This window comes from Pongo pygmaeus, chromosome X, assembly GCF_028885625.2.
Source record: "Pongo pygmaeus isolate AG05252 chromosome X, NHGRI_mPonPyg2-v2.0_pri, whole genome shotgun sequence".
NCBI lineage: Eukaryota > Metazoa > Chordata > Mammalia > Primates > Hominidae > Pongo > Pongo pygmaeus.
This window is the reverse complement of record NC_072396.2, coordinates 69,648,573-69,673,353: the sequence shown is the minus strand read 5'-3', so window position 1 is coordinate 69,673,353 and position 24,781 is coordinate 69,648,573. Positions and strand designations below refer to the sequence as shown.

At 38.2% G+C, this 24,781-nt stretch overlaps 1 protein-coding gene across 20 annotated transcripts in view; it reads left to right on the top strand.

Annotated features, from left to right (window-relative positions):
* EDA2R (ectodysplasin A2 receptor) overlaps positions 1-17,694 on the top strand; it is a 45,184-nt gene extending 27,490 nt beyond the window's left edge. For 5 of the 20 annotated variants that reach the window (XM_054472812.2, XM_054472813.2, XM_054472814.2 and 2 more), the window contains 5 exons: positions 6,848-7,026; positions 7,568-7,653; positions 9,244-9,408; positions 12,181-12,573; positions 13,956-14,093. In XM_054472812.2, the coding sequence (XP_054328787.1) occupies positions 6,848-7,026; positions 7,568-7,653; positions 9,244-9,408; positions 12,181-12,563 (813 nt within the window). In that variant the 3' untranslated portion in view covers positions 12,564-12,573; positions 13,956-14,093. Of the gene's footprint in view, positions 1-6,847; positions 7,027-7,567; positions 7,654-9,243; positions 9,409-12,180; positions 12,574-13,955 lie in introns of all 20 variants that reach the window. The other 15 variants (XM_054472818.2, XM_063660795.1, XM_063660796.1 and 12 more) reach the window with 8 other exon arrangements.
* Positions 17,695-24,781: the final 7,087 nt, after the last annotated feature.

Here is a 24,781-nt window from a genome sequence, read left to right as displayed (position 1 = left end):
GGAATACTATGCAGCCATAAAAAATGATGAGCTCATGTCCTTTGTAGGGACATGGATGAAATTGGAAATCATCATTCTTAGTAAACTATCGCAAGGACAAAAAACCAAACACTGCATGTTCTCACTCATAGGTGGGAATTGAACAATGAGAACACATGGACACAGGAAGGGGAACATCACACTCTGGGGACTGTTGTGGGGTGGGGGAAGGGGGGAGGGATAGCATTAGGAGATATACCTAATGCTAAATGACGAGTTAATGGGTGCAGCACACCAGCATGGCACATGTATACATATGTAACTAACCTGCACGTTGTGCACATGTACCCTAAAACTTAAAGTATAATAATAATAAAATAAAAAAAGAGAAAACAAAAATTTTATTTTCATAAGATTCTGACCATATCATTTTTCTATATTTTGTTATAGTCTCATAGGTTCTTGAGGCTTTGTTCATTTTATTTTATTTTGTCGTTTTCTCCCTGTTCATACTGCATAAATTCTATTGTTCTATCCTCAAGTTCACTGATTCTATCATCTGTCTCTTCTCTACTACTAAGCCCATCCAGTGAATTTTTAAAATTTCTGTCATTTTATTTTTAATAATTACCATCTGTTTATTTAAAAAAAACCTCTGTTTCTTTGAGGTTTTTAAAACATTTTTATTACGGGTGCTTTAGAATCCTTGTTCAATCATTCCAACATCTCCTTTATCTAAGAGTTGCTGTCAGTTAATTGACTTTTCTCATTCATGTTGTGATTTTCCTTATTCTTATTATCATGGGTGGTTTTTCGTTGTGTTCTGGACATTTTGTCAATTATGTCAGGAGACTCAGAGTCCTATTTAAACTTTTACTTTAGCAGGCAGTCATCTGTTTATGTTTAGCATACAGGTTTTGGCCTACGTTTGTGAGCTGCAGTTCTAAAGACTATTTAATTTCCAAGACCTTTGTAGTGTGATTTTTGGTCTGTGGGGTTTATCTTGTGCTGCCTCAGGTATAGACGATTTCCTGGGCCAGGTCACTTGGTCCATTTAGGTCGGCATAAAGAAGTGTCTGAGTTGTAGAGTCAAAGAACATTTGCCATACTTGACCACTTATTATTGGTAGGATACCACTTGCCAGTACACCCCAGCCACCTGTTCCTATGTGGGGGAAAATAATCTCAGACTAACAGGACAAAGAAGCATTTGAGCTGGGTACTTATGGTGGAATCTCAGGTGCCCCCTGCAGCCTATTGTCTCTAGTTGTGTATAGGGAATCTCAGGCCCATGGGGAAGAGGCTTCTCAGGCCAACAATTTGTGCCTCAATTTTGCTTATTTGTGAAACATGGATTATAATGCACCCTTATAAGGTTTTATGATGAATAAACAAGTATATAAATTCATGAGTGTGTGGATTTTTGTCTGATTGATTCAATTATTTAGTCACAATATTCAGAATAGTATCCTTATGCATTGTAGTTGCTTTAACAATATTTTCTGAGTTAACCAATAAAATAAAAGGGAGTGCTAACCAATTAATCAATCAATCACTCAACTTATTGGTTAACTTTCAATAAATGCTAGCTTGCTTTTGTCATTCCCTTCTCTAGCAAGTGAGTAAGTGAGGAGTCAGGCACATGTCTTCTGATTCCAGTGCCATAGATAAAATAAAAACTTGCTTTCCAGAAGAACAATACCTAATGTTCATCTGTTCATTGAAGGATTACTATGTTCTAGGCATGGTGACAAGCACTACACACAACCCACACACAGAGCTATATACGTATCTGTGTGTGTGTGTGTGTATCTGGTTAAGAGACATCCTTTATCTAAATAAGAGCTGTTTGTGTTTCTTTTTCTGTGAATATACGTTTAGTTTCTCATAAGGTGGTTGTCGTTAATTTATACTAGTTCTGTATTTTAGGAATATAAATCTTTAGTCTGTAACATGGTGTACATTTTTTAATAGTTCGTTATTTGTCTTCTGATTTTGCTTATGAATCTTTTACCCTGAAACTTTTTAAAATTTTTATGTAATTAGATCTATCTTTCCTTTATTGCTTCTGGACTTTGTGTTGCAGTTAGAGAAAAATTTCTCCACTCCCAGATTAAAGAGGAATTTATTTATATTTTGTTTTGGTACTTTTTGGTTTTAATTTTTATCTATAAATTTCTGATCTATTTTGAATTCATTCTGGTGTATAGTGTGAGGAATGTATCAAATTTTATCATTTTTCACATTGTCATTCGGTTATCCAACATAACCTATTTAAAAAGCCAGCTATTCTCCATTGCTTTGAGATATTCCCTTTGTTCATTTGGTCAGCTCATGTAATCTTAACAAACCTATAAGTTGAGCAGCATTATTTCCAATTGGATTGACAAGAAAATTCAGGCCCAGTGACTTGCCCAAGGTCACATCGCTGGTCAGTGGTAGAAGTGGGAGTTAAAGATAGGTCTTCATTACCTTGGATCAGGGATTTTCATCACTACATTATATTTCCTAAGAGTTTGACCCCCCGGCTCACTGTTTTAAGCAGATATGGAAGCTATCACCATTCCAATGGTGCACATAAGGTAGCAGAGATTCCAAGAAACCCTTTAACTTTTCAAGAAACTTAGAGTATGAGTAAAATGACTACTGCCCATGTCCGATCCTATTCATAGATGGGATCATTGTGAGTGAGGTTGCAAGGCATTGAGTAAAGCCTGAGTGGGCAAACACAGGGGCAGAATGGAAGGAGTATTTCGAGCCTGCCTGATGCTCACTTTTTCCAACTCCTGGGAAAGTATAACTTAAATGTTAGTTCAGGTAATACTAACTGCTGTAACAAATACTAAAGTTTGGTGACATAACAAGTTAAGGGTTTATTCCTGAATGTGACTCCAATCCATGTTGGGGAGTAGGAAGATTCTTCTCAGCCATTCAGGAAGCCAGGCTTATGGGAGCTCTGTATTTTTTAAGCAGCCTTATTAAAATACAGTTCACATACCAGGCAATTCACCCATTTAGGTTTACAATTCATGGTTTTTGGTAGACTGCATTATGATTTTTAAGATTGTGGTAAAATATATTATCTCAAATTTGCTGTATTAGCCATTGTAAGTGTGTAATTCAGCAGCATTAATCACATTAACAATGTTATGCAACCATCACCCCTTTATTTCTAAGACTTTTTATTACCCCAAATACAGTCTCTGTAGGCATTAAGCAATAACTCCCAATTTCCCCCTCCCCAAAGTGCCTGATAGCCTCTACTCTCTATCTCTACAAATTTTCCTATTCTAGATATTTCATATAAGTGGAATCATATTTTTTCATGCAATCACCTTTACCAGAGATATTTACTCTTTGCATGGCTTTGGGTTACTCTCCGTTGTCTGTTCATTTCAGCCTGAAGGACTCTCTTCTTGTAGTCAGGTCTAGTGATATCAATCAGCTATTGTTTATCTAGGGATGTTTTAATTATTCCTTTATTTTTGAAGAACTTTTTTCTGTATATAGAGTTCTTGGTTGACAGTTTATTTGTTTAGGCACTTATACATGTCATCTCACTGACTTTAAGTCTCTGCACTTTGTGATGAGAAATATGCTTTGAATCTTATCGAGAATACCTTTACTTGACAAGTAATTTCACTCTTGATTTTCAGTATTTTCTCTTTGTTTTCAGCTATAAACATTTTGTTGATAGTGTATCTCAGCATGGGTCTCTTTATGTTTACTCTGCTTGGAGTTTCTTGAGCATCTTGGATGGGTAAATTTATGTCTTTCATCAAATTTGAGAAGTTTTAAGCCATTATTTCTTCAAATATTCATTCTCGTCCCCCATCTGCCTATTTTTTCTGGGAATCCCATAATGCATATATTGGTCACCTGCATGATGTTCCACAAATTCCTTATGTTCTGTTTACTTTCTTCTCCTCAGACTTGATAATTTAAATTGCCCTACATTCAGGTTTGCTCATTCTTTCTTTTACCTACTCAAATTCTCTAGTGAAGTTTTCATTTCATTTATCTTACTTTTTAGCTCCAGTATTCATGTTTGGTTCTGTTTTACAATTTTTCTTAACCAATATTCTCACTTTGTTTATACATTTGTTTCCTGATTTGTTTTAGTTCTTTGCCCATGTTTGTCTTTGAGCAAATTTAAGACAATTCTTTTAGTCTTTGTCTACTAAGTTCAATGTCTGGGCTTCCTCAAGAATAGTCTCAGTTCTTTCTTTTTCTTGTTCCTTCGAATGGGCCACACTTGCCTGTTTCTTTTTACACTGTGTGATTTATTTTTTTGTTGTTAAAAACTGGGCAGTTTTGTATTGTAATGAAGTAACTCTGGAAGTCAGATTCCCCCTCTTCCTGTTTTATTTTTGGTTTTGGTTTTGTTTGTTTTCTAGATTTGTGTTGTTGAAGGCTATAGTAGTCCATCTGTTGTTGTTATTATTATTATTATTGTTATTATTATTACTTTATTTGGGACTGGGTATTGCTCTGTCACCCTGACTGGAGTGTAGTGTCATGGTTATTGCTGACTTCAGCCTCCACTTCCCGGGCTCTAGTGATCATCCCATCTCAGCCACCTGAGTAGCTGGGACCACATGTGCATGCCACCATTCCCAACTAATTTTTGTATTTTTGGTAGAGACAGGGCTTTGCCGTGTTGCCTAGGCTAGCACTCCATTTTTTTAGGTGTTTTTCCAAACTATTTTTGTAGAGACTATTTTTTGTCATGTATCGTCATTGAAACCTATGTTAATTTAGCACATGTTCAGCTAATGTTTGGACAGCAATTTCATTGAATGCTAAAAGTTAAAAAATGACAACAACAACCAAAAGAAAAAATAGTCACACACTATTCTCACATTTTTAGATTGGCTCTGTGCTGGGGAACTACTTGAACAGTTAGCCAGATGTGCATTTAGCTTAGGGATCAGCCTGACATGTAAGCTTTAGGTCTCCGCTAGTATTTTCTGAGCATGTGTCTTGTATGCACACACCTTTCTAAATTCCTCCATGTGGATACTTTTGAATGTCCTTATTTCTAAAGGAACCTCCCCCAGCTTTTGCTCCCAGATTCAGACAGTCTGTTTTATGTCTTAATCCATAATCATTGCCCTAGGCATTGTGGTTTGTTAGTTTGCCTTGCAGCATTTTGAAACAGTGCCCATCACTTTTCCAATCCGCATTCTCAATCGAGTGGAACATACATAAATACCTTATATCAGTCCTTCAAATAGCCCTCAAAGAGGTTAGGACAGACATACACAGTAATTTGTCAATAAGTTTTGCTTAGCTCACTCTGGAATCAGGTACTGAAGTCTCACACTAGGAATACAGGCTGAGGCTACTTTAAGACTTCCACTACTTTAGGACTGCCACTGCTCTGGGGTGAGGGATGTAACAAGTACAAGCAAAAATAGCGGAAAACTTTCCCATTATTTTCAAGTGACCTTTTTCTTGATTTAACATTTACATGGTTGATGTAAGCCTTTGAATGTTTTCCAGAGTTCTGACAACATTGATTATGACAGTTCCTGCTTGTTTTTCTATGTTTCTGTAGGGGCATAAGAGCTTGAAGCTGCCTACTCCTTCGTTTTATCTGGCTTCCACTATCATTCTTAATATATTTATTCCAAGGTTTCCAGGGGTGTCAGCATGCACTAGAAAATGAATGTATGAAGAAAATTTAAGTATCACACAGGACATGTTTTTGAGTCAGGCCTGGGAATGGCAAACAATATTAGTATCCATATTTCATTCGCTAGAAATGATGCACATGCCCCCATTTCATTGCAGTGGGGTTAAGCAATGTTGGCTAATGGTGTTCCCAGGAGAAATAAAGAATAGGTTAAGTGAACAACCAGCCGGCTTCTGCTACAACTAGCATACAATTAATATCCTTTCACAACTAGAGTTGTTTCTTTGAGAAAGAGCTGTGACTGGTATCAGGCAGGAGCCTTGTTCCTGTTGAAGTTAGGCTGTCAGCTCTAAGAATCTCTAGAGAGCATTTATTCCAATTTCCTCAGTGTTGGGACTTCTGATGCCCAGAAACTGGGGGTCGGGGGTAAGGAATACGGCCAAAGTAGTTAGTACCAGAGCTGAGACAAGAGCCAGCTAGAGTGTTTGCCTCTCATCTATACCATTGGCATTCAAACATTTTTTACCATGACCCAGAGTAAGAAATAACTTTTTATCACAACCCAGTATATACTTTCATGCATTTTATCTGTAAAACTTTTATAAAACAGTACTGATGTGGGTAGTGCTTATGACTATTTGTCAAATATTTCAGCTCCCCACATTCTGTCACATTGTAGAATTGCATTTTCTTGTACCCGTTGTAGTTATTAATGATCATGTGATGTGTATGGCCAAGGACATGTGAGTAAAGCAATATGGGTCATTTCTTTGGGAAAACTTTAAGAGTTTGTACACAGTTCACAATGTTTCAATCATAAAAGCAGAAAAATAAAGCTTCTGTAACCCCGGGTACCCCATTGAGGATGATGTACAGCAGAGTCCTCAGGAACCCCCTGGTAGGCAAATATGATGATTGAGAAATACACTTTTATTCTTTTAAGACACTGAGATTTAGGGTTTGACTTTTGCCATACTGCAGCATAGCCTATGCTGACTGATACAAATACTTAGCTTTACTTCTTTCTATGTACTCTTATATTTGATATTATTATTCTACTTCATTCTATTTTATCTTTCAATGCTGGCTGGAAGCTAGTGAATTGGTTTTATGACTTAGTAATGGGGTTGCAAGTTGCAAAATACTACTCTATACATGTCCACTCATGTACAGGTGATCCCATCTCCAAGCTCCTATAAAGCAATATTAACAACTCCCATCTGTCTACAGGATTGTGGTTATGGAGAGGGTGGAGATGCCTACTGCACAGCCTGCCCTCCTCGCAGGTACAAAAGCAGCTGGGGCCACCACAGATGTCAGAGTTGCATCACCTGTGCTGTCATCAATCGTGTTCAGAAGGTCAACTGCACAGCTACCTCTAATGCTGTCTGTGGGGACTGTTTGCCCAGGTGAGCCTGCTTTATGAGACCAAGCTTGTCTGGGCTTTTCTAGCTGTTGGAGGTTTCTCCCATCCTCACCTCTCAGAACTTAGTTGAAATATTCTTCTTATAAACATAATATTCAGTTTAAGCTCCCAGAAGAGAGAAGCGGTGTCTTCCCAAGATACCTCTATAAAGTGCTTAGCACATTGTCAGTCACAGATGAGTACTTGACAGCTTTTTCATCATCACTCTCAGCCGAAGACCAAAGTTCAAGGTAAATCTCACTGTAGACTTAAAAGAAGTTACGATGTACTTGGTAGCAAAGCCGTGCACCCCTCTCTTGTGGAATTAGGTCTCCTTTTGGCTACTTGGTGTCATGAATGGGGGAAGAAGTAGAGTGTCTGGGTCTCTGGGTCAGAAAAAGACACAGAGGCAGATAACTCAGAATGAGGGGTGGGCACTTACTTTCAGGTTGGCAAGATTCTTAGGAGCTGCTTTCCCAGGAAGAACTGGTTCAAGTGCATTGCTTGTTTGATCACCCTGCCATTCCTAATTGCTCTGAACACAGGTTCTACCGAAAGACACGCATTGGAGGCCTGCAGGACCAAGAGTGCATCCCGTGCACGAAGCAGACCCCCACCTCTGAGGTTCAATGTGTGTACCCAGTTCTCTTCTTCCCTTTTCTCCTCATCCCATTGGGTGGCAGCAAGATAAGACTCCCCATATCCCCTCATACCTTTTAATGTAGAGTAGAGTGGCAAGGGAATCAGATTAGAATTATGGTTTTACAACATATTATCTTTGCAACTCTATGCAAATCATTCAATCTCATTGAACCTCATTTCCCACTTGTGAAAAAAGGGTGAGTCATGATAATCATTTTTCTTCATACCTTGTGTGGTGGGTGTCTAGGTCTAATGATAAAATGGATATTAGGAAGCACTTCACAAATTATAATATTTGTAAACATATGAGATATTATTATTATACAAAGTATATAGGAGCCCCTAGGGCTGAGGACTTGTAAGAGGCTGAATGAAGAACTAGGGTCCAATCCATTTATCTGATTGTCTATCTTTTTTGTCTACCATCTATTTACTTACTATTTTAAAATTATTGACATGTTTTTTTAAATCATGAAAGTTTTCAAACATGTAGAAATATTTTTAAGTGCAGAAAAATATAAAATTAAAATGCAATCACCCAGCATCTATCCAAAGTTAATAAATCATAGCATTTTGCATATTTGCTTCAGATTTTTTAAAAGAATGAAGATTCCACAGATATAATGGAATTCTCTTCTAGATTCTCTCAGAGTCCTATTACCTCCCCACCTCCTCAGATACAACCACTATCCTGAAATTGTATGTATTCTGTTGGTAGGCTATGCTACAGTAACAAACAAACTGCAAAATCTCAGTGACTTTATACAATGAAAGTTTATTTTTTTTACTATGCAAAGGCCTTCCTACATCATTTGACTGTGCATTCTAGACCATATGTCTTCCAGGTCAATGACACAGGGGAAGAGATGGAGGAGACATACAGGTTCTTAACTACCTCAGTCTGGAAGTGACACATGTTATTTCAACTCACAGTTCATTGGCCAGAAGTACTCTAATGGCCTTACTGCAAGGGTATAAGGGAAATACATGGGAGTATGTGGATAATTGGTGAGCGCTATGCCTCTGCCATACTCTCCACTAATGTTTTAATACTTGGGTTCTTTTGTGATATATGTGCATATTCATAACCAATATATGCTATTATTGTGTATTGTATAATGTTTTATAGAAATGATATCAAGCTATATGTTCTGTTTCTCCAACTTTCTTTTTCCCCTCTAGATTATTTATATTGATCCATAAAGGCCTTTAAGTGCTATATAATAATGTAAGATTTTAGGATTATATCATGATTTGTTTATCTTGTGCTCTACTGATGAATGTTTTAGCTTGTTTCCATTGATCTGGATTATATAATTAGATGTGGCATAGAAAGATCACAGGATATGTGCATCTTCGATTAATTGTACTAATTTGTACATACCAGCAGTATATACAAATTATTTTGCCTTGTTCTTTATAATTTGCCTGCTCTAGAAAGAAGTAAAACCAGCATAGCCACCCTAATTGGGGAAGGCCCTAGGGAGAAGGGTGACAGCCTGAGGAAGTCCAGGTCCAGGGTCAGGGTGACTGTTTACTGCCCACACTAACTGACCTCCCCCAATTTTTTGTCTCACAGGTGCCTTCCAGTTGAGCTTAGTGGAGGCAGATGCACCCACAGTGCCCCCTCAGGAGGCCACACTTGTTGCACTGGTGAGCAGCCTGCTAGTGGTGTTTACCCTGGCCTTCCTGGGGCTCTTCTTCCTCTACTGCAAGCAGTTCTTCAACAGACATTGCCAGCGTGGTAAGGGTGGCTGTTTCATGTTTCACATGAATCAGGAACAGGCTCTTATTGGCAGAAGAGAGGAATGTTCTGGGGTTGAGAGACAATGGGCCTTTTCTACCATGCTTGAAAAACCTGTGAATAGTCTTCTGTTGGCCTGGGGAAGTATCTGGGGCTGCAATACAAAGCATGGGACTTAAGAGATTACTGAAGCCAACCCTGAGAGTTTAGAAGACCTGGTTCATTATGTTTCAGGGGTTTCAAAAGGAACGTGGTATGGTGGGAAACCCCTCAGGAAAGGAATTGGGAGACCTAGGTTCTACATCTACCTCTAAATCACCATGTAACCTTAGACAAGTCATCTAGCCTCTTCAGACCTCTTTCTTCCTAATCTTTAAGATAAGAGATAGGATTGGATTTATTGATTTCTGGGTTCTTTTCCAATTCTTTATATCTATACTAGTAGGTATAAATTCTAGAGCATGTCATGAATTGAGGGAGGCTCTGCTATATCTGAGATATGACTGTAATAAAAGTGGTTGAGGTCTAAGGCCACTGCTATCAGTATAATAACTTCACAAATGGGGATAACTGAAAGCCCTATGTCCAGAGTAGTTGGCAAACCTAAACTTTTTCCCTCAGATAATACTGATGTCCAAGAGGTCTAGCCCAGTCCATATCAGACGGCCATGCAAAATTCCAGATGGAAAATCATATTTAAAGTCACAGTAACATTGTGATCTCTACTAAGCACAACTTAAGCTACTAGACAAGAATGTGGGACAGAAAATCCAGCTCACTGAGGACAAAGATGGGGGAGGTGGGAATGTGGCTGGTCACAACCAGGCAAACAGTTAGAACTCCAGCCAAGAGTACGAAGGTTCAGTGCAGCTTCATTGCCATTAAGGGAACTGAGAGTTAGGCAGGGACACTGAAACAGGAACTCAGATCAGAGAATGAAGTTGATTTATAAGGGGGAAGATAAAGTTTACTAGATAAAAGAGTGCTCAGGACTCCTTTTCAGCCCACTGGATACTGTGTGCAAAGCAGCAGTATTTGTGTGGGAAGATCCTGCTAATGTAAATTTACCTTGGGTCAGTTTGGCTCTGGGGCCTAGCAGATGATCTTGAAAAGCCCAAGAGGTATGTTTGGTTGTGCCCTGGCTTAATTGGAGATGAATATAGCATTTCATGGGCTGCAGGATACACGGTGAACACTGTTGTTCCTTTATGATTTTTCTCAAAGTCTACTTCTTGCTCGCTCCTGGGACACTGTGACTCAAGGTAGACCTTCCTGTCTCTGACTTTGGAGGGCAGTGTCCCAGATAAGAGTTGTTGCTTAGGCCCTGGGTGCATGGACATGAAACATGAGCAATGAAGCATTTGGACTCCAGGGTCCAGAAGATGAAAATGAGAGAATATCCGAGAGCTGCCTCAGAAGAAGAGAGATGGGTAACCCTTTTCTACTCTCCTTCTATCCTGAAGATAATAATGTGGTAACCTGCTTGAAATATGAGGGCAGGCAATTTCCTCACTGTTTTTATAAGGGGTAGGAAGGCTAGACATTTTCTCACTTTGGAAAACTGTTTTTCAGGAGTCACTGACTTACACACATACTGGGGTGAGATGTATGTGTGAATTAGATCCAATGTAAGATTGCAAGAGAGAAAAGTGCAACTGTGGGAAACTACAGAGCACATCCTTTATCTAAAGGGGAATCCCACTACTTGGCTCCAGCTCTTTGTAACCATATGGAAATATTTAATGTTGCAAGATCTTCTACATTTTCAAGAGAATTCAGAAATCTGGATTTTTTTTTATGAAATCGTGTTAAACATAGTCAATGAATTTGAATAAAAAGCAAAATCACAACCAAAGCAAAGAGGCCAAACACAAGTCCCATAGGTTCTCAGTTTGTGACCTGATGTTGAATCGGATCCATGCATAAAGGGGGTATTACTTTTCTATCATGGCCATAACAAATTGCTACACATTTAGTAGCTTATTATCGCACAGTTTCCATAGCTCAGAAGTTCAGCAGGCTCAATTTGGTCTCTGCTTAGAGTCTCACAATGCCAAAATTAAGATATTGACAGGGCTGTGTTTCTTTCTGGAGTCTCTGAGAGAGAATCTGTTTGCTTGATCATGCACAAACGTGACAGAATTCAGGTCTATGCAGTTAAAGGACTTAGGTCCCATTTCTTTGCTGGCTGTAAGCTGAAGGCCATTCCTAGCCTCTAGGGCCACTTACATTCTTTGGCTCATGGCCCCCTTCTATTTTCAAAACTAGCAATGGTGAGTTGAGTTCTTCTCATGCCACATCTCTCTGATACTCTCTGTCTCCTCTGCCTTCCTCTTCTGCTTTTAGGGACACAGGATTACATTGGACCCATAGAGTAATCCAGGATTCTCTCCTTATTTTGAGATCCATAACCTTAATTCCATCTGCAGAGTCTAGTTTGCCATGTATCTTAATGTACATAGACATAAGACCAGGCCATGAAGATTATGGCAAGGGAGATGGTGTCAAAATCCTGTTTCCCACAAAGGTTTCTTTTTCTCTAGAGAAATTGATTATTTTTCCTCATCCAGTACCAGGTAGCCTCAATCTGATACCCGAATGTAAGTATGTTTCTCAACTGTGTCACCTCAGCCTGGTGCTAGGTGCTCTAGACCCCAGGGAAAGGAAGGAAAGAATCAGCTCCCGGACCTTTACCTATCTTGTACTCAGTACCCAGTGCCCAGCTGAGAAGAGCCCCTGCTTTTGGGTAACCCAGTGACTTTCTGCTTCGAGTTGCAGGAGGTTTGCTGCAGTTTGAGGCTGATAAAACAGCAAAGGAGGAATCTCTCTTCCCCGTGCCACCCAGCAAGGAGACCAGTCCTGAGTCCCAAGTGAGTGAGAGCATCTTTCAGACCCAGCCACTTAACCCTATCCTCGAGGACGACTGCAGCTCGACTAGTGGCTTCCCCACACAGGAGTCCTTTACCATGGCCTCCTGTGCCTCAGAGAGCCACTCCCACTGGGTCCACAGCCCCATCGAATGCACAGAGCTGGACCTGCAAAAGTTTTCCAGCTCTGCCTCCTATACTGGAGCTGAGAACTTGGGGGGAAACACAGTCGAAAGCACTGGAGACAGGCTGGAGCTCAATGTGCCCTTTGAAGTTCCCAGCCCTTAACTCTAATGAGGTGAGCTGGAAAGGTGGATAAGAAAAAAACAAAAAAAGCAAAACAGAAATTAAGGGCTAGCCTCAAGGAATTCTCTTCTGGAATATTACTGTTCACTAAGAGTGGAGGAACAGCAGCAAGCTAGGAACACTTGTGGGTGGAGGGGCAACAGTGGTGATGCTAAACTTTTAAGCCAGACAGATATCACACTTCTGGGTCTACAATGGTCAGGGAACTGGCAAGGTTGTCATGATACCAGTCTCTCCATTCTGGTCTTTCGTAAGCTCTCTCAGGGCCCCACTATCTAATGGTCATATTCAGGTATCCCCCTTTATGTGTGCAGGCAGCATAGCACAGTAGAAAAAAATATACAAGCCTTGTCATCTGGAAACCCTACATTTCAAATCAACCTCCATTCCCTAATAACTATACAAACCTTGTGTGTATATCCCTTCATTTTACATTTTACAGAGGCAGGAACTGAGACACAGAGAGGGAAAGTTAGTTTCTCAAAGTCACAGGGCAAATTAGTGGGCTAGAACTGGGCAAGAACCCAGGTTTGGGGGCTACATTTTAGAGTTGGTCCAACTCCACCATTGCAACCATTTGATAGCCAATGTTACTTTCTCAAAGGCTTATGTAGCATGAGGTAGGAGAGCAGGTAGATTCCCAGTTTTCAACTAACCAAATATCTTGCAGTGCCCACTTCTGTATTTCTTCAGTTAATACATTTTCAGTTCTCCCAATGACTTCCCTGCTCCCTGCATCCAACCTAAGAAAACGTGAACAAATGTATATTTGAAAGTCATAACTGATATCAAATTTGAAAGTTATAACTGATATCAAATCAATCAACTTAGGTGACTTCAAGGTTATCTAGTCCAGTTCTTCTTCCAAGGCTTGGGTCCATTTTATAATATCCCGACTAAGGGTTTGTGTAGTCCTTGCTCACATACTTGAGGTGACAGAGGGCTGACTACTTCCCAATGTATATTACAATATACACAATTGTGACTGGTGGGTTTGAGCTCAATGTAAGAAAGAGCTTTCCCTATAGTACCCGCCTATCCATCCTGGCTCTGTTCCTTGTGCCAGACAGACTTCATCAGTTTCTTCTGCTTTAAGATAGCCCTGCAGTGGCTTGAAGATGACACCGCCTCTCTGGAGAATACCACTTTAGGTTCTTCTAAAGTATGTGGAGCTTAGAACTAAACCCATCTTCAGGATAAATGTCTTCACCAATGTAGAATAGGGTAGAATTATCATATCCCTATCTAGGTAATGTATTTCTGCTATTACATTCTCAACCATTGGCTTAACCTATGATATTTGGAGGGGTAGAGAAAGAAGGGTGCTAGTGAGATTTCCCCACGTGTTTCTAACTTGGTTTGCTCTCTCCCTAGGTCTCTTGGGCTCCTGGCAGCCTTGCCCAGTTGTTCTCTCTGGACTCTGTTCCTATACCACAACAGCAGCAGGGGCCTGAAATGTGGTGTCCACAAGAGCTAATACTCTACAGATGGGGCTATCCTATCCCATCCCACCAGAGGATTGATTCTCCATTTCACCAGGACTGATCTGGAGCATTTCTTGCTTCCCTGTTGTAGTCTGGGAAGCCAGATTCCACATTCGTGGGACTACCAGACATGTTCCTAGCTCAAATTGATTATAGAGAAGAGGAGAGAGGACAGTGAATGGGGTAGGGTTTTCATGTCTGCATTTTTGGTCAGGTAAGCTTCTCAAAATTGTGTTGGCACATCTACCTAGCACTTTAGGGACAAAATCAAACCCTTCTCCCCTTTTAGCTCCTCCACACTGCCTCCCTCCTCAACACACACACATACACACACATATACATAGACACACACACACAAACACACACACACACACACACACATATTAATATCTATCTTGGGGGAGGCCTGGTGCCATAATTCCCAAGTTCATGTCTCAGACTGCTGCGTTGCAGCATGAGGCAGGGCAAACACTTTCCCTCTAGATCCCAGGGGCCTCACCCTGTATTAGAGGTTCTCACCACCCTCAGCAGGGAGAAGGGCTGAAGTTTGCCATTTTGGAACCTTACAGAACATTTCTGAGCCAAAGTAATCTTCCTTTTGGGGCCTGGGATCCCCAGACTACCCCCCAGCAGTCCCTCAAAGACAGCCCTCAATCCATTAAGGGACATCTGAGTATGCCTCTTTCTATTGAAATATCAATTCAATCCCAGCTCTCTCACCACCGTTCCCCTTTGATTCTTTCTCAATTGTCTTTTTGCCTTTAGCTCCCACATATACATCTCATGCTCAGAGAAAAACAAGTTCCTTGGAGGTTGTATTCTTTATTATCTGAGAATCTGTCTGAAACTTGTACAGCTAGTTCCTGTCCCACAAGTATTAAGTGGTTTATTAAGTACATTAGGCAGAATATGCACTTCATCACCAGGTTCTAGCTCTGGCAAAGGAGTGCTGTCTACAGCAAGATTTTTGCTTTTAGAATTTTATTAAATACATCTTTTGGGTTCGTCCATCTACAAAACACTGATTAAGGGCCCCTGGGGCAACCAATTGATCAGATTACTAAAAGCACTTGGGAAAAAGCAAAAAGGTCCCATTGTACTAGACTGAGGATTAGAAGCAATTGAAATACAAGCCTGTACCAAGCAAGCAGCCTGTCCCCACAAAGGTATTAGCAAATATGTGGTAACCAAGGTTTTAGGCCTTGACCTTTAGGTTTCCTGTTTTTTTGTTTTTGTTTTTGTTTTTGTTTTTCTGCAACAGGTTATTCTTATCTCACTGGCTTTCACTGATCATGTTTATACCTTCTGGTAGAAGAAATAATATCCAGACAGAGGATGATTTGGCTTCAGCAGGCTGCAGGTGTTCAAAGGTTGCCATGTGGCTGGCAGTGGTTCAAGCCCACATTTAACACTGCTGCTCTAGAGGAAAGATAATGATGGTAACACAGTAATAATAATAATAATAACAAAAATATGATAAAGTGACAGAGTAAGGCTTCTTCAGTGTGCTTGCTCATGGCATGAATGCTATGTGGACAGCCCAAGCCATACCCAGAATCACCTTAATTCCAACTTTTTGAGGTTCAGCAATTGGAGGTGGCAATTGGCTTTGCATTTTAAGGTATCTCGGGCAAAGGTGAAGTGAAGGATGTTCATCTTTATAATTTCTGTTTGGCCATGGCAAATATCATAGTTGAGTATTTGCTTCAGGAGAGTTCTTTTTACGGTTTTACTTTTCAATGCTGAGGCATGTTTCTTTGAGCACTGTGCTTTTATGTGTCTTTCTACAAAGGGGTTATTGGTCAGTGGAAGAACAAAGTACACTTGATAAAAACATTTTCAACATACATTGAGCCTAAACGGTAGTTAAGTTGTCTCTAAATGAACTAGCCAAAAAAAAAAAAAAAAAAAGAAATGTAGTTTTTGTTTGTAAGGAAGGGGAGGTATTTCCTGAGAATGAATTTTTTTTTTTTTTTTTTTTGGATTACTGTTTTTCTCTCCATATACCTTGACTTGGATTTTGACAGGAGGGAGTCTGGGAAAATAATTTTTTTCCTCCAAGATTCTCAGATCCAGGCTAGGAAAGGATTCGGCACTACAACATACCCCTGTACAACATACAGCCTTGTCACACTGAGATCACAATCCCTCCTGTCCCACTCCTCTCTACCAACCCCAGCCTACTAGCTAGGTCTTCGGTGTTTTACATTGAATATTGGTACATTTTAATTATTTTTTTTCTCATAAATGGGTTATTTATAGAGATTTTGTTAACTCTTAAGCCATATGCATGTGTAGATACTGGCAGGGCTATGTTTGTTTATGATGCTCTGCAAACATTTCATATTGGCCAATAAACAGAAATATATCCAAAAACTTTGTTTATTCCTCTACTTTCAGAGAACCTGGTGAATCATTTTGCTCATGTGTCTTTTCTCAGTGAGCACAGCAAAAAATGTGTTTCTGATCATTGCACATGGCATCACTAGTGATGAGATTCACTGACTTGTCACACGGGAGATCTGGGTTATAGTTCAAGCTCTCTTTCTTTTTCTAAAATTGTTTATGCCATTTATATTCTCCTCTGAGATAAGGATCTACTAGAAACTGTTGTGTTCTAAACTAATACTTATCAAACAGGGTTCCACGGTCCTAAGGGAACTGTGCACGTCTTCTGAGGTCTGCAAAATCTTTAGGAATTTGAGTGTGTGTGTGTGTTTTCATTTTGATCGTAATGTCTTAAAATACAAACATATTCTAGCTAGACCTGTTAAGAGTACTGCCTTGCTGTTTCAGGGTCTGTATTTGTGTTGATAATCTTACCAGGTTAAAGAGACCACCTAAAGAGAAACTATTTAATTTTGAATGCTATACTTGACTATAATTTAATTTAAGAGATAGGAAAATCAAGTTTCCTTCCGTCTTTAACATTCTATAATCTTGACAACAATACATGTTGGCAAGGGTGTGGAGAAATGAGAAGCCTCATATATTGCTGGTAGAATTATAAAATGGTATAGCCTCTTTTGAAAACAGTCTGGCAGTTTCTCTAAAAGCTAAAGCTAGAGTATGATCCAGTAATATCACTCCTAGATATATACTCAATATAATTAATTAAAAACATATGTACACACAATACTTGTATAAAAATATATAAAAATTATTTATAATATCCAAAAAGTGGAAACAACCCAAATGTCCATCAACTGATGAATAGATAAAAAGTTGTGGTATATACATATAATAGAATACTATTCAGTAATAAAAAGTATTGAACTTCTGATACATGATACATTGTAAATGAACCTTAAATCATGTCAAGTAAAATAAACCAGATACAAGAGACCACATATTGTATGATTCCATCTATATAAAATGTCCATAAAAAGCATGCTAATCAAGACAGAATGTAGATTAATGGTTGCCTTGGAATGGGCATGAGAAAAACAATTAAATGTTAACAGGCATGATGGATCTTATTTAAAGGATAAAGATGTTCTAAGATTTAGTTATGGTGATGTCTGCTCCACTCAATAAAGTTAATAAAAATCATTGACTTGTATACATGAAATTATGAATGAATTTTATAATATGTAGAATATTCCTCAATAAAGCTGTTTTAAAAAATATTCTGATTACTGATCTCTGATCTCTGAGTAGACTGCTATTGGTTTACTAATTTACTTTCTGAAAAACGTTCATTATCAGGGCTGATTCCATAACCAATCTCTCTCTCTCTCTCTCTCACACACACACACACACACACACACACACACACATACACTCACAACTTAATTGCTCAATTCAGAGCAAAAGAAAGAGGCAGAACTTGAGTCCTTTTCAGTTCTCTTCTTTTTAGTCTCTTTAGACCCTATGTAGCCTAGAGAAAAGAGGGAGAGAAAGCATCTAGGCAGAACTTAGAGGAGGCCGACTTAGAAGGTATCACTCAAACCAAAGGAGAAAGGATGGAGGAAACCACTAAGGCTTAGGGGTGTGTATAGGAAAAGATATATTGGGAAATAACTATAACAGGCTGTAGAAGGGTTTATTGAGGGAACTACCTCAGAATGGGGGAGAAGTGACTGGAATTACCAGGAGGTAAGAGGCCAGGGCTTGTGTATTTATCATGCCTCTATTTGACAAAAGGCATTTTTTAAATCCTAACTGAGCCTTGCAATCTCGTTTGATAAAATTATGAATGGTGGTACAGTGGGGGAAACTGAATCCTCTGATTTATGGATGATAATAAAGGCATAGGAAGAGTTAGCATTTAGGAAATACTTGTCTGTTTTGGAATTGATTTCAGTGTGTGCCTGTGTCAGTCAAAGGGCAGTGAGCCCCTACTCTATACCCCAGAAGGACATGGGGAACCATATCTCTGTGAATAGATGGCTCAAAGCAGCAAACAAGTCATCAAACTGTCAGACTTGTTAATAACCTTTTCATTAGGGACTAAAAGCACTTGCATATTTCTGGGCTGGTATGATGCTACTGCATTTTATGCTCACAGCGTGATTGGCAAGTTTCTATGTACTCAGCAGTTAGGCTTTTAAGTCCTCAGAAATTGTGTACACATGAGTGTTAGGGGTTCACGTGCTGCCTGTCTGGATAAAATGGATCCCCACTGAGGGCAACTGTGCAGTCACATGGCTATCTTCTACAAAGCCCTTCTTCCTTGTGGTTTCTAGTGGGAGCAAATTACCTTCCTTAAGACCTCCTTTCTAAGGAGTAGTGCAGTGAAAAAGAAGGTGGATGAAAAACTAATACTTAGTGATTATTGCTTGTGTGCTTTTTTACTTCCATACTTTGTCTTAATACTCATGATATTCCTAGGTGGTAGGCATCCTTTACAATCTTTATTTAACAAAAGAAGAAACTAAAGTTCACAAAGGTTAATAATTTTTCTGTGAATATACAGCACCAAGTGATATGCTGAATTTCAGCCCAAGACTGTCTGACTCTGAGGCCCAGCACTGTCCACTACACCACAGATGCCTCCTTAAGACAGGCCTCAAAAAAGAGGATGTTTATCCCATTGAGTCCCTTATAGTGTTCAGCTTGGAAAACTACATCAGACAGTCTCCCTAGGGGTTTCCAAAATCACATACTAGTGTCAAAATATCATCAATTATTATAAAATCAGTTATATAAAATCAGTTATTGCACTTATAAAAATGCAAAAAGCTCAAGAAAGTCTCAGCAATAGAATCAAACAAGTAGAAAAAAGAAATTCAGAGCTCCAAGACAAGGTCTTCGAATTAACCCAATCCAACAAAGACAAAAAATATATAAGAAAATATGAACAAAGCCTCTAAGAAGTCTGGGATTATGTGAAATGACTAAATCTAAGAATAATTGGCATTTGTGAGGAAGAAGAGAAATCTAAAAGTTTGAAAAGCTTATTTGGAGGAATAATTGAGGAAAACTTCCCCAGCCTTGCTAGAGACCTAGACATCCAAATACAAGAAGCACAAAGAACACCTGGGAAATTCATCACCAGAAGATCATCAACTAGACACACTGTCATCAGGTTATCTAAAGTTAAGAAGAAGGTAAGAATCTTAAGAGCTGTGAGACAAAAACACCAGGTAAATTATAAAGGAAAAGCTATCAGATTAACAGTATATTTCTCAGCAGAAACCCTACTAGCTAAAAAGGATTAGGGCCCTATCTTCAGCCTCCTAAAGCAAAACAATTATCAGCCAATAATTTTGTATCCTGTGAAAATAAGATTCATCAATGAAGGACAGATACAGACTTTTTCAGACAAACAAATGCTGAGAGTTTGCCACTACCAAGCCAGCACTACAAGAACTGCTAAAAACAGCTGTAAATACTGAAGCAAATCCTGGAAACACATCAAAACATAACTTTTTTAAAGTATGAATTTAACAGGACCTATAAAACAAAAATACAATTTAAAAAACCAAAACAAACAAAAAACCAAGGTATAGAGGCAACAAATAGCTTGATGAATAGAATGGTATGCTCCACTTAAAAGGTACAGAATTGCAGAATCGATAAGAATTCACTAACCAACTATCTACTGCCAAAAGCAAGCAGGAGTAGCTATTCTTATATCATACAAAACAAACTTTAAAGCAAAAGCAGTTAAAAAAGACAAAGAGGAACATTATAAAATGATAAAAGCCCTCATCAAACAGGAAAATATCACAATTCTAAACATATATGCAAATAACACTGGAGATCCCAAATTTATAAAACAATTACTAATAGACATGAGAAATGAGATAGACAACAACACAATAATAGTGGGGGACTTTACTACTCCACTGACAGCACTAGACAGGTCATCAAGAGAGTAAGTCAACAAAAAAACAATGGATTTAAACTACATCTTGGAACAAATGGAATTAACAAATATACACAGAACATTTCATCCAACAACCACAGAATACATATTCTATTAAACAACGCATGGAACTTTCTCCAAGATAGACCATATAATAGGCCACAGAGTGAGCCTCAATAAATTTAAGAAAATTGAAATTATGTCAAGCATTCTCTAAGACCACAGTAAAATAAATCCGGAAATAAACTCCAAGAGGAACCTTCAAAACCATGCAAATACATGGAAATTAAATAACCTGTTCCTGAGTGAGCATTGGGTCAAGAATAAAATTAGATGGAAATTAGAAAATTATTCTAAATTAACTACAATAGTGACACAACCTATCAAAACCTCTGGGATATGACAAAGGTGGTGCTAAGAGGAAAGTTTGTAGTCTTACAGGCTTACATCAAAAAGTCTGAGAGAGCATAAACAGAAAATCTAAGGCTAGACCTCAAGGAGCTACAGAAACAAGAACAAACCAAATCCAAACCCAGCAGAAGAAAAAAGTAACCAAGATAAGATCAGAACTAAATAAAATTAAAACAAATAAACAAACAAAAAACACAATACATAAGAAAAATGAAAAAAAAGTTGGTTTTTTTGAAAAGATAAAATTGATAGACCATTAGCAAGAATATCTAAGAAATGAAGGAAGAAAATCCAAATAGCTCAATGAGAAATAAAATGGGAGATAATACAACTGACATCCCAGAAATACAAAATATCGTTCAAGGCTACTATGAACACCTTCATGCATATATAAATAGAAAACCTGGAAGAGATAGATAAATTCCTGGAAAGATACAACTCTCCTAGCTTAAATCAGGAAGAATTAGATACCCTGAACAGGCCATTAACTAGATGCAAGATTGAAATGGCAATTTAAAAATGATCAACAAAAAAAGTCCAGGACCAGACAGATTCACAGTAGAATTCTACCAGACATTTAGAGAATAACTGGTACCAATCCTACTGACAGTATTCCACAATATAGGGAAAGAGGGAACCCTCATGAAATCATTCCATGAAACTAGCATCTCCCTAATACCAAAACCAAGAAAGGACATAATCGAAAAACAAAACTACAGACCAATATCCCTGATAAACATAGATGCTAAAATCCTTAACAAAATACTAGCTAACTAAATCCAACAAAAAATAAAAAAGATAATCAACCATGATCAAGTGGGTTTCATACCAAGGATGCAGGGATGGTTTAACGTACACAAGTCAATAAATGTGATACACCACATAAACAGAATTAAAAACAAAAATCACATGAACATCTCAACAGATGCAGAAAAAGGATTTGACAAAGTCCAGCTTCCCTTTGTGATTAAGTCTCATCAAAATTGGCTTACAAGGAACATACCTCAAGTTAATAATAGCCATCTATGACAAACCCACAGCCAACATAATACTGAATGGGGAAAAGTTGAAAGCCTTCCCTCTGAGAAATGGAACAAAAAAAGGATGCCCACTCTCACCACTCCTCTTCAACATAGTATTGGAAATCCTGGCCAGAAAAATCAGACAACCAAAAGAAATAAAGGGCATCCATACCAGTAAAAAGAAACTAACACTGTCAATGTTTGCTGAAAATATGATTCTTTACTTTTAAAACTCTAAAGATTCCTCCAGAATGCTCCTAGAACTGATAAAAGAATACAGCAAAGTTTCCCAATACAAAACAAAGGTACACAAATCAGTAGCTCTTCTATACACCAACAGTGACCAGGCTGAGAATCAAATCAAGAATTCAACCCTTTTTACAATAGCTGCAAAAAAAATTAAATACTTAGGATATACACAACCATGGAGACAAAATACCTCTGCAAGGAAAACTACACAACACTGCTGAAATAAATCATAGATGACACAAACAAATAGAAACATCCCATTATCATGGATGGGTATACTGTGAAAATAACCATACTGCCAAAAGCAAGCTACAAATTCAATGCAATTCACATCAAAATACAACCATCATTATTCACAGAATTCAAAAAAAATTCTAAAATTCGTATGGAACCAAAAGAGAGATAGCATAGCCAAAGCAAGACTAAGCAAAAAGAACAAATCTAGAGGCATTACATGCCCTGATTTTAAACTATACGAGAAGGCTATAGTCAACAAAACAGCATGGTACTGGTATAAAAACAGGCACATAGACCAATGGAACAGAATAGAGAACTCAGAAATAAACCCAAATACTTACAGCCAACTGAACTTTGATAAAACAAACAAAAACATAATCTGGGGAAAGGTCACCCTTTTCAACAAATGTGCTGGGATAATTGGCAAGCCACATGTAGGAGAATGAAACTGGATCATCATCTCTCACGTTATATAAAAATCAACTCAAGATGAATTAAGGACTTAAATTTAATACTTGAAACTGTAAAAAGTTTAGAAGATAACACTGGAAAAACCCCTCTAAACATTGGCTTAGGCAAGAGTTTTATGACCAAACGCCCCCCCCCAAAAAAAGAAAAACAATAACAAAAAAAACAAAGATAAATGGCTGGAATTTAATTAAACTAAAAAGTTGTGCATAGCAAAAGAAACAGTGAGCAGAGTGGCAGAAAATCTTCACAATCTATACATCTAACAAAGGACTGATATCCAGAATCCACAAGGAATTCAAACAAATCATCCAGAAACAAACAATCCCATCAAAAAGTGTGTTAAGGACATGAACAGACAATTCTTAAAAGAAGATATACAATTGTCCAAAAAGCATAAAAAAGCTAAACATGACTAATGATCAGGAAAATGCAAATCAAAACCACAATGTGATACCAACTTATTCATGCAAGTCCACAATCAAAAAATCAGAAATTAGATGTTGGCGTGCATGCAGTGAATAGGGAACACTTCTACAGGTCAGAAAACACACAAAAAAGGGCATTGCACATGGTAAAGGGATTAATGCAACAAGAAGAGCTAACTATCCTAAACATATATATACCCAATACAGGAGCAACCAGATTTATAAAGCAAGCCCTTAGAGACCTTGAAAGAGACTTAGACACCCACACAATAATAGTGGAAGACCTTAACAACACATGTCAATATTAGACAAATCAATGAGACAGAAAATTAACAAGTATATTCAGGACTTGAACTCAGCTCTGGACCAACTGGACCTAATAGAGTTCTCCAGAACTCCCCATCCCAAATCAACAGAATATACATTCTTCTCAGCACCAGACTGCACTTATTTTAAAATTGACCACATAGTCGGAAGTAAAACACTAAAATCAGAGCAGAAATGAAGGAGACAGAAACATGAAAAAACCCTTCAAAAAATCAATGAATCCAGGAGCTGTTTTTTTTTTAAAAAAAAAAAGATTAACAAAATAGATAGACCTCAGCCAGATTAATAAAGAAGAAAAGAGAGAAAAATCAAATAGACACAATAAAAAATGATAAAGGTGATATCACCACTTATCCCACAGAAATACAAACTACCATCAGAGAATACTGTGAACACCTCTGTGCAAATAAACTAGAAAATCTAGAATAAATGGATAAACACATAAACACATACACTCTCTGAAGTCTAAACCAAGAAGTCGAATCCCTAAATAGACCAATAACAAGCTCTGAAATTGAGGCAGTAATTAATAGCCTACTAACCAAAATAAAGCCCAGGACCAGACGGATTCACAGCCAAATTCTACCAGAGGTACAAAGAGGAGCTGGTAACAGTCCTTCTGAAATTATTCCAAACAATAGAAATAAAAAGAGGAATCCTTCCTAACTCATTTTATGAGGACAGCATCACTCTGATACCAAATCCTGGCAGAGACAAGAAAAAGAAAATTTCAGGCCAATATCCCTGATGAACATCAATGCAAAAATCCTCAATAAAATACTGGTCAACAAAATCCAGCAGCATATCAAGAAGCTTATGCACCATGATCAAGTTGGCTTCATCCCTGGGATGCAAGTCTGGTTCAACATACGCAAATCAATAAACATAATCCATCACGTTATAGAACCAATGACAAAAACCACATGATTATCTCAATAGAGGCAAAAAAGGCCTTTGATACAATTCAACACTCTTTCATGCTAAAGACTCTCAATAAACTAGGTATTGATGGAACGTATTTCAAAATAATAAAAATATTTATAAAACACCACAGCCAATATCATATAGAATGGGCAAAAGCTGGAAGCATTCCCTTTGAAAACTGGCACAAGAGAAGGATGCCCTCTCTCACCATTCCTATTCAACATAGTTTTGGAAGTTCTGGCCAGGGCAATCAGGCAACAGAAAGAAATAAAGGGCATTCGAATAGGAAGAAAGGAAGTCAAATTATCTCTGCTTGCAGATGACATGATTGTATATT